Below are 10,504 nucleotides of genomic sequence, written 5' to 3'. Positions count from 1 at the left end.
TATGGGCTGACCATAACGGGCCGTTAATAGGCCGTATTTGGTGATGCTATGAAAATGGCCCAACAGATTAACGGTCCACAAACGGGCCGACTGTAACGACGGGTTGAATTTGGCCCACAAGCAGAAAATGACAGTAACGGGCCATAAGTAACCGATTGCAGCAAATGAGCCCAAGAATAAATGGGCCCTCAGAAGGCCGAAAGTTAACTTGGGCTGGAAACGGCCCAACGGAATAACGGGCCGTTAATGGGTATAAAGTGATACACTGTTCATTACAGGCCAGTTTCACCACGGGCCGTTAATGGGTGTAAAGTGATACAATGTTCATTACGGGCCAGTTTCACCACGGGCCGTTAATGGGCCAAGAGTTACAAAGGCCTCATATGGGCCGAAAGACGTCATTGGCCGTACATGGGCCAGAAGTGAAACCGGGCTGGAATCATATTGGATGGCCCAGATGACGCTACTAGGCCTAATTCGGATAGGGCGAAACGGGCCTTGGGTTAGCGGGCTGTGAATGGGCTATATGCGAACAGGCCGTTAACAGGCTTTTCATGGGCCGGCCCGCCAGCTTTTGACCAAGTCAAACGGGCCGGCCTTTTCACAGGAATGGGCCACTGTTGGGCCGTGCCACGTGTCGACGTATCATAGGCGCCTTCTGTCCAATGAGTGGATGACATCTGTCCCAACGATGAGCCGACACGTGTTTCCTCCAGCCAATGATGATTTTACACGTGGAAAATCCCCATTGGTCGGGGCTGTTAACGGGTTATCGGATCCAAAACCCGACCCGATAGCTTAACGGCGTTTCGTTACGGTGGATGCCACGTGTCGGTCACCCTTGACGAAAGCACTTCTTTGACGCGCGATTTATCGTCATGGAAGTGGACACTTCCGTGATGATAATTTTGGTAATGTCATGGAACACTTCTACGACAGCACATGTATGACTATCTTGATTCTGTCATAAAATCGTTATGGATGTACATGGATGACAAAAAACGCGACCTACTGTGACAAACACGTATCATCACGAAAGTGTATTTTTTTTTGTAGTGAGGTTAGAAGAACACATAGAACGTGAGCAACATAAGCATTCATGATTCATATACCCCAAAGCATCAAGGAGTGCAACTCCGAGTCAACATGACCAGCTACATCACTACGTCGACATCAAACTATCTAACTAGAGTACTACAATGGTGCTCTATGAGTGGTAGTCAGAGAAGACGCTCATCATGGAGTTGGAGAAGGTGTGGATGTCCCCCGCAGTGCAGGAGCCAGCGTCCTCTACACTGGTGGTCGGCGGACTCAATGGGACCATCTAATCACTCTTCTCTGCCTCCTTCTTGCTAGGTCGTCAAGAAACCTCTGCTGCTCAGCACGGAGGCGGACCACCGTCGCACGAATGCCTTCGGCCTTTTGCTTGTCCTGGATGGAGTGGTAGACCGCATGGACCTTCCCGCTGCGGTGGCAGCGGGTCGACATAGCTCCGCCGGCGAAGCGCCTGTGTTTCCCCTGCCCATTCTCGTTGTTCTCTCTACAGGTGGGTCGTTTTGGCTGTGATCTGCTGCTGGCCGTAGGATCAATTCGGACGGTGGATGGTAGGGGCAAGGCGAGTTGTGCCTTGACACTGGATCTTGGTCCGATGGAGCCTCGGGGACACGCTACTCTTCGCCTACAGGACGAGATCTCCCCTATGTGCTAGTTCATGCCATCGCCGCGGCGTTGCCAAGGATTTCCATTTTAGCTTTAGATTTTTACCGGGCGAAAAACTTAGACGAGAAGAACAAAACAAAATGGACGAAATCCGGTATTTTGGAAAATTTTCTGAAAAACTTAGACGAGAAGCACAAAACAAAATTTGTAATTAAGAATGAAAAACGACTGAAATTTGAATGAAAAATGACTGAAAATTTCTCAAAAAGGTTTGAACCAAGCAGAACCAAAACGTACAACAGAATAACATTCAGCAGGGGGAAATTGTAGGAAAATGAACGATTCCAGAATTAATAATCTGAATCACAGTGTACAAACTAGGTCCTTTTTTCCGCGGGATATAAACTAGGTCTTTGATTACTATCAAGCACAAAGACACGATACAAAAGAGAAAAGTGGCAGTCATTCCAAGCACGTGGTGCCGCCAGCATCTGGTTCTCTAGCAATCTAGCGCTGCCTGAGCCAAGCATTCGCCTTTTGTGGTCATGCTTTGTGTGGCTTCCGTATAGAGTTTTATGGGAGCTCCTATACGGCGCATGACCAGGGAACTGGCGCCCGCTGCCGCACCTGGTGGGCTGGCCCAGGAACACGCAAGGCATTTATAGCGCGAAAACCTCTCAAAAAATCGCTCCCGTGAGGATTTGAGCTTGCGCCGTTCAGATAGAGTTTTATGGGAGGGAATATCCTATTTGACGCTCTCTGCGTCAAGTTGTCGAGGCTTCGCATAAGTGCTGGCGATCGAACGATGGGCCGGCCATTTAACAGTGTCCGGTTTTGGGAATCTTCTAGAGTTTCCCAGCCGGTTTTTATTGGTTTTGGGAAGCTTCTAGAAGGTTCCCTGACCGGTTTTTCCTTTCTTTTTGGTTTTCGGTTTTTTTTACGTTTTTCTGTTTATTTTTCTACTTTATTTTCTCTTTTATTTTTTCTTTTATGTTTCTTTTTTTGTTTCTTTTTTATTTTTCAAGTTCATTTTTTCGAAAAAAATTCACATTTCAAAAGTTGTTTGTAAACTTAAAAAAATTGTTCGCATTTTAGACAAATGAGATTTTTTTTGTGTTTTCCACAAAAATTCATAAATTCAAAAAATGTTCGCATTTTAAACAAAATGTTCTGGGATTTAAAAATTGTTCCCTTTTTCAAAAATGTCCGGAATGTTTTTGTTCAATTTTGTCAGGGCGTTTCATATAATGATCGGGATTTTAAAAAATGTACCTTTTAAAAAAATGTTCACAAATTACACAAAAATTGTTTTCGAAATTTTGTTATCGTATTAAAAAAATTCAAATATTTCTGCTTGTTCATTTTTTTTTTCGTTTTTTCTGCTTATTTTCTCCTGTTCGTTTTCGTTTTAAGAATATTTCACAGTTTTAAATATGTAAACAAATGTTCATGTTTTTCAAAAAATGTTCAAAAACATAATAAATATTCTCGTTGTCAAATTTTGTTCCGAGTTTGAAAAAATGGTTTCATTTCAAAAATTGTTCACGGATTTAAAACTATTGACGTTTTCAAATTTTATCAGAGTTAGAAAAAATGTTCCCTTTATCAAAAATTGTTCACATATTTAAAAAATGTTCCCTTTATCAAAAAATTGTTCACATATTCATAAAATGTTCGAGTTTTTTATTTTTCTTTTCAAATTTGAGAATTATTCGCTTGCAAAAAAATCACTTTTTTCAAAATATTGTTTGAGTTTGGAATTTGACAAAATGTTCGGATCTGACATTTCCTAAATTTTCGCGCGCCATCTTAAACAAACAAAGCACATTTATCCCATTGGCTAGCCACTCATGAAAACAACAGGAGGTCTCTTGTTCGATCCCTGCCTCGATCACTTTTTTTTTTTTGCGATTTTCACTGTGTTGCGCTAATGGGCCGGCCCAGTTGGAGTTGCTTGTGCGTCCGCTCGGCAATTTGCCGCAGCGGGCGGCACATAGGAGTTCCCTTATGGGAGCTCCTATACGGCGTCAAAAAATCGCTCCCGTGAGGATTTGAGCTTGCACCCTTCAAATATAGTGCATGTTGCGGTGTTGCCTAACCACTAGAGCTAGTGAATGGTTACAACACGAAATGTATAAGAACAAACTGTAGCCGCGCTATTTATTGCACATACATTTTAGAAAAAATGTAATTTTTTTAGGAAAATAATGTAAAGAAAATTTGAAAGCTCACAGATTTTAAAAAAATATGAATTAGAAAATAGTTCATGTATCTAGAACGAATTAGGAAAAGTTCATCGATTTTGGAAAAACGTTGACAAAGTTGAAAAGGTTAATTGATTTTGAAAAAAGGGTGATCACTTTGGAAAAAAGTTCATCAATTTTCAGAAAAAGTTCAAAAATTCATAACAAATCGATTTTGGGAAAAATAATGTATTTCAAAAAAAATCATGATTTTGAAAAAAAAGTTCAGCAATTTGAAAAAAAATCACAGAATCAGAAAAAAAGTTCATGGATTTTTAAAAAAGCTCCTCTAATTTCAAAATCAGTTCATCAATTTGTAGAAAAAGTTCACTTATGTGCAAACAATTCATTGAATCGGGAAGAAGGAAAAAGGAAAGAAAATGAAAAAAGTAAAAGGAAGGAAAAAATTGAAAAATGTTGAAAGTTAGCATATCCTGTAGGGTGACGGGGTGGTACCAGTGCATATCGATGATTGTGGTCGCTGGCTTGAATCGCAAACAGCGCGAATATTTTTGCGGATCGAAAACATGGACAAAAACGACATGGGACGGCCTAGTGCGGGCTGCTTCAGGCGCCCGTTTGTAAAATACACAGTAACGGGCGCCTGAGGCGCCAAAGAGGATCGACGAGTTTTATACCACTAGGCATATGTGTGACCTACGTTGGACCTTGGGCTGGGCTAGGAATTCAAATAGGCCGAAATATTTGGCCCGCTGATATTTATACCAGTCCCAGACAAGATGGACGAATATTGGGCGAAGAACAGAAATTTCGGATGAAATCCAGAACTCTGCTCGTCGCCGTTGTGTTGATGATGTATCTCGCTGTCCCATGGCGTGTAGTCCGGCGGCCGCGGGTGGCACAGTTTGGCATGGTGCACACCCTGTAGGGCAGCTCCTGCGTTGATGGAGGTGGCGGCTGGGTGAGGGGAATGACTTGGGGTAAGTGAAAGAAGGGAAGAAGAGAGATGGTTTGGGTTGCAGGCGTGGAGTGGCACCACGGCACTGTCACCAGTCCCCGGTGTTGGAGGTGCTGGCTGCAGTGTGTCAGGGTCAGGTGGTGTACGAGGACGCAGTGGCGGCTGGGTGAGGTGAATGGCTCAGGGTGGTTAATTTGGATGAGGAGAGAGAGATAGAGAGCTTGGTTGGGTAGGTAGGTGACGTGGCGGGGTGACTAGTATGCTGACTAGGCATTCAATCGGCAAAACTAGTAAAACTGAGATTAAACTTGTTTGAAGGGAGACATGGCTGATATTTGGCCGGTTTTAAGGGTTTAAGATTGTAAAGTAGATGGTTCTGAAGTTCGAGAAAGTTTCTTAAACGTTAGTGACAATTCAAGGTTGTAACGTGGACTTCTCTTATTTATCCAAAACATTGCAAACATCTATTTTCAAGGACAATCAAGATTGCATTCTAATAACCAGATGATGTATCGTAAAAACCTTTAATGTTAGTATTTTACATATATTATGTAAAGCAAACAATAGCATTTTTCATAGGATGGTTAACAATTAGTGAACTACTGCCTCCAACTGTTTTTTCTTGATGCTCAGTTCAAATGTCACAAATGAGAACCGAAGCAGTATTACAGTGGCTTTATTTTGGCAAGAGATATCTTAGCTACCAAGTGTAAATGTCCGGTGTGACTTGGATGCAAGCCGATTACTGTCTGATATTATCAACTAGTATCTAGCAAAACTGCATGAAAGTAAAGATCAACATGAAAGTAACAAAGAAAAGTGCTAGTATTTAGCAAGGGAAAAACACAGTTCTGCTAAATGCTAAACTATAATATTTTGGACCCACTGTCTCAAACTAAACTGAGAGTTTGCAAACACAATATCCGGTGACAGAAATGGAAAAAAGTACCACCTCTCCTTTATTCTATTCATATTTTATTTTAACACAATATAAGAGTTTTCCGAGAACATCACTCACCTAAGTAAGAACATGTTCAAAATTCTTGTAGAGATCTGATTGTGAAATAAGAGAATTCATGGTGGCTAGTAGAATGGATTGGCACAGACGTCTTCATCGGGTGGACGCGGGACTGCTGTCCATTGGTGGCCCTGTCGTATAATTATACGCTGTCTCAAACATAGTGTTGTTCTGGCTCACACTAATGGACTGGTTAATGGTAGCATTGTAACCCATGTGTGGGTTCATGCCACTACCGCCGTTGCCTTCCTCGAGATCGAGGCACTCCTGTAGCTGCATCACCACCTCAGTCATGGAGGGCCTCTGCGCGGGAGCTTGCTCAGTGCACATGAGTGCAATGTTTGTAGTCTTCCAAACGGCATTGATGTCATGATCACCTTGCATACGCGCATCCACTATGCCTTCAATGTCGCCCCGTGCAAGTAGTTGTCGTGCCCAGTTGATGATGTTGATGGGCCTGGGTTTGCGTAGGATGGCTGGCTTTCCTGTGACTAGCTCTAGTAGCACGACACCAAAGCTATACACGTCGCTCTTGGTCGATGGATGCATTGTTCTCTGATACCTACAAACATGTACCTTTAATTAGAAACAATGCATGCATAGAGGTTAGTTTGGAGGAAAGCGGAAGAGATCAATCGTACTCTGGATCTACATATCCGTGTGTGCCGACAAACGTGTTGGTGGATACGTGGGTGTTATCGTCGCAGGTGAAAGCCTTGGACAAACCAAAATCGGCAATCTTGGCCTCTAGCCTTGCGTTTAACAAGATGTTGGCGGTTTTGACATCCCTGTGAATTATAGGTGGGCTGCACCCCTTATGTAGGTACTCCAGACCTGCGCATAATCAGTCCAGCCAATGTTCAAGATTCTTTAAGCACAAAATGTTTGAGAGTAGGTGACTGCATTTTCAGTGGTGTACCTTGTGCCGATTCAAGTGCGACTCGGAGTCTTTGCCTCCATGGTAAACCTCGCCCTTTGTTGTCTTCCCCTACAAATATATACACAGACATTGTAATTTTTACACCAGTTGACACTTCAAATGGTAATATATAAATAACACCTGAAGTAACACTCCATCGTCTTGCACTTTGACATGCATGTATCTTATTGCAAATAGTGATCAAATTCTAACTATATACTGTCAAATTAACAACTTGCATACTTGCAATGTGCTCTTGTAGGGTTCCTTGAGGCATGTACTCATAGACAAGTGCCATGTGCACCCCATCCTTGCAGTAACCAATCATGGACACAAGATTCTTGTGATGAATCCGTGTTAAAACTTGAGCCTGGACAAGTGATCAGGACTTAGTGAAATTTCTTGGTACAAACTTCTATGTAGTAAAACTAGAAGTTCTGGTGAAATTTCTTGGAACAAATTTCTTTGTAGCAGATCAAAAAGTTCTACCTCTGCGAGGAATTGTTTGACACCTTGATTTGAAGAATGAGACCTCAACTTTACTGCCACCTGAGTGCCATCTTCCAGGGAGCCGTGGAAGACATGCCCGAACCCTCCTTGGCCAAGCACTCGCTCGAAGTTGTTCGTTATTGTCTCCAGTTCCATGTACGTGAACCGACGGTTCTCAAGTCGAAGCGAACTATTCCCATCGCCATCACTTGTCAGCTTTACAGAATAATTGATTGATCCTGTGATAGGCACCGAATGGCACAAGCCCACAACAAATATAAATGTTGGGTTTTCATGGATAGGGGAAGTGGACCCGAGAATGTTTATGCTCGTTTATAAGACTCACCTTGCTTTCTTTTTCTTTGGAAGCAAAAGCATAGTACTGCCACTAATACTAACACCACAATCACAACTACAGAAACAGCTATGTAGATGGCTAGTTTGGTGCGCCCTTCAGCAAGCTGACATGAGTTGCCATTAGTACAGAGATCGGGATTGTTGACATATCTACAAGAAAAAGAAATCAAGTTGCTTAATCGAATTTATTGAGTACCAGTAGGATGTAATCGGAAAAATGAGGGAACTGACCTCAAATCCAAGGACCCATCCTGAATTTTTTTGATAAGTCCATAAGGAATGGATCCATTCAGATTGTTGTTTGAGAGATCTCTACAGAAAGTAAAATACTATTGACATGAGTGAAAGAAAACGTAAGGGAACATATTCAAATTAACTTAATCCGAGTTGTTGCAAAACTTACAAAAATATTAATGATTGTATTCGTGAAAGGGTGTCTGGAATTGATCCTGTTAAATTATTGTTTGAGAGATCCCTGCAACATACTTGTTGTCACCACTTTTGCCGAAAAGAAATAAACAATACATACTACATGGAAAGGTAAAATTGGTAGATCTACAGAACAGAACGTACAAGTATTGGACGTCCTTTAGATTTGCGAAATTTGGCGATATACCACCATGCAGCCCATTGAAGGACATGTTTCTACAAATTAAGAGCAAAGTGGCTCGGTTTCAGACTTTTAGTCTTATGAGACAACCTAAATCAGTATAGATATGAATTACTTACACGTTTCTAATTTTTGGAGGTTTGGAAACGTCGTAGCTGCAGGTCAACCCATCCCAGCACAGAGCCTTGGGAATGCACGGGTCACCCATCCAGTTCTTGTGCACCTGGTATATCTCCTTGATTGCGGTGATGGCAGATACTGTTAATAGAAAACCAAAGACAATTGTCAGTGACATGCATGAACGAAATTACGACAATGACCAGCGAGCTAGCTCATGTATGCATATGATCGCACCGTCCTGTGTGTCGGTGCCCTGGATGGTAGTTGGGATCACGGCGAATAGCTCAATGGCGTTTATGATGGGCGGCAGCGTCGACATAGTGGTGGCGTTGAGGGAGACCTTGTACTGGTCGACTTGAAAGGGCTCGGATGAGTAGATGCAATCGTTCACAAGGTATGGCGGAGTGTAATTTGAGTGCCTCAGCACGTCATTCCGGTAGAAGTTGTACTCCCGTAGTGCATTTGTTGGAAGATGTTCCAGTTCACAGAAGTACAACATATGGATGTACCCCAGGTCACTAGGGAAACTCTGGAGGTCCAAGGTAAACTCTATGTTCTTGGAGACGAGCTGCGGCGTGACGGCCGTCTGCATCACTGCCTCGGGCGGCTGGAAGAGCTCGTCATCAATTTTCACCTTTTCCCCAGTTTTTATCTCAGCCCAGTCTGTCATGTCGACAAAAGGGAACCATATCCGGTCATATGGATCATAAGGGTACCTGTTTCAATTCAACAATCAGTACGGCGTTTTGTGATGGATGATGGAAATAATTAAGATTTGAGTGTGGCCATATCTCAATGGACTGAGCAAGTCCTTAAGATCTTTCTCTCACCTGATAATTGTTTCATCAGTGGGTCCGAAGTTAAACCTGTGAAGCAGAACGAGGGCCTGTGTCTCGTTGGCCAGTGGGTAGAGCTTGATCGTCAGCGGCCTTAGATCCAGCCCAGAGATGAACGGCACCCCGCGGTCGGTGTTCTTGAGGCAAACCTGCACGGAATCTTCCGGCACGACCATGATGGCCTCCGCATACACCGCTGCGTCGGATGATGAGATGTTCACCGTCGTCCAGAAGTTAACGCCGATGTAGAGGTCGAAGATGGGTAGCCTGTTGAAGCCATCGTAGTTGCCGTACAAGAACTGGCCCCGGATGAGGTACTTGAACCCGGACACGAGTGAGCCCAGAGTGTAGCAGTTGCGCTCGCCGCTGGGGAAGCTGCGCACGCTGTGCAAGCTCGTGGGAATCGACGGGTTGATGTACTGAGCGGAGATGTTGTGGTTTATGCCGGCATTAGTGTCGATGAAGCCAGCGTCCGTCGTGTAGTACAACGAGGTGGTGTTATCCCTGTAGCCTGTCTCCCCTGGAAGACCGCAGTCTATGCTTATGAAATCTGCAGTTTTCAGCTATATAGATTAGAGATTTATTGAATCGTAGGTGCACCAATTTTGCAGGGAAACTAAACATTCATATGTCTTCCATACCATTGTGGTCGGGCTGGGCACGAGCTTGCGGTGCCCTGCAGACGAGGCAGAGCAGCAGCAACCATGGCACGACTGCCGTTGTTCTCGGCGTTGGTTGCTCCATTGATAAGCAACCGGCAACTGTGATCACCACTAGGAGCTATAGATATACACTCACTGGCTGCAGCAAAGTCTCTGCCGGACCTTCTTTATATTGTTGTAAGTAAGGCCTAGGTAGCAGGCCAGGGTCGACGCAAGAGTTGTGGATGGAACGACCGGAAAGTGATGTCTGTGGTCGGGGCAACAAAACGACTAACTACCCTGACCACCAAGGACTTTGAACTCGTCCTATGCGTGTGAAACTGAAGGTACGTAGGCAGGTTCAACAGAGTATGCCTCACGCCACAGAATCTCTGTCACCGCATGTACTCCTCTCCCTCTGTCATTTCCAGCCTGTCCTGCCACCTCTTTTGACTTTCCAGGAATTACAAAAAGAAACATTTGCATTTCCCATTGGTTGTGATTTACTATAGTATACTTACTGTGATCATCTCACGGGTCAAGGCTACTAGTATCTGACATGTTTATGTACAATTATAAAAATCAAACAGATGTGACTCATCTAACTAAAAGCAGGACCATGTGGATGTAATTTTTACTTCTGGTGTTCGTTGTACTACCTTGGCAGTTGATGGATAGATCGCAAGTTTTCTC

At 43.5% G+C, this 10,504-nt stretch overlaps 1 protein-coding gene across 1 annotated transcript; it reads right to left on the bottom strand.

Moving 5' to 3' along the window:
* Positions 1-5,757: 5,757 nt before the first annotated feature.
* Positions 5,758-9,980, bottom strand: LOC109775373 (putative leucine-rich repeat receptor-like protein kinase At2g19210). The gene is made up of 13 exons (XM_020334123.4): positions 9,812-9,980; positions 9,165-9,720; positions 8,569-9,050; positions 8,334-8,472; positions 8,178-8,249; positions 8,008-8,079; positions 7,836-7,916; positions 7,594-7,754; positions 7,248-7,486; positions 7,002-7,128; positions 6,759-6,827; positions 6,481-6,673; positions 5,758-6,401 (listed from the first exon to the last, which is right to left on the bottom strand). Exons 1-13 carry the CDS (start codon positions 9,912-9,914, stop codon positions 5,933-5,935), a joined length of 2,763 nt encoding a protein of 920 aa, XP_020189712.1. The 5' UTR covers positions 9,915-9,980; the 3' UTR covers positions 5,758-5,932.
* Positions 9,981-10,504: the final 524 nt, after the last annotated feature.

The sequence above is a fragment of the Aegilops tauschii genome, chromosome 5 (assembly GCF_002575655.3).
Source record: "Aegilops tauschii subsp. strangulata cultivar AL8/78 chromosome 5, Aet v6.0, whole genome shotgun sequence".
NCBI lineage: Eukaryota > Viridiplantae > Streptophyta > Magnoliopsida > Poales > Poaceae > Aegilops > Aegilops tauschii.
Note: the sequence above shows the minus strand (reverse complement) of the source record. Positions and strands in the feature narration are given on the sequence as shown.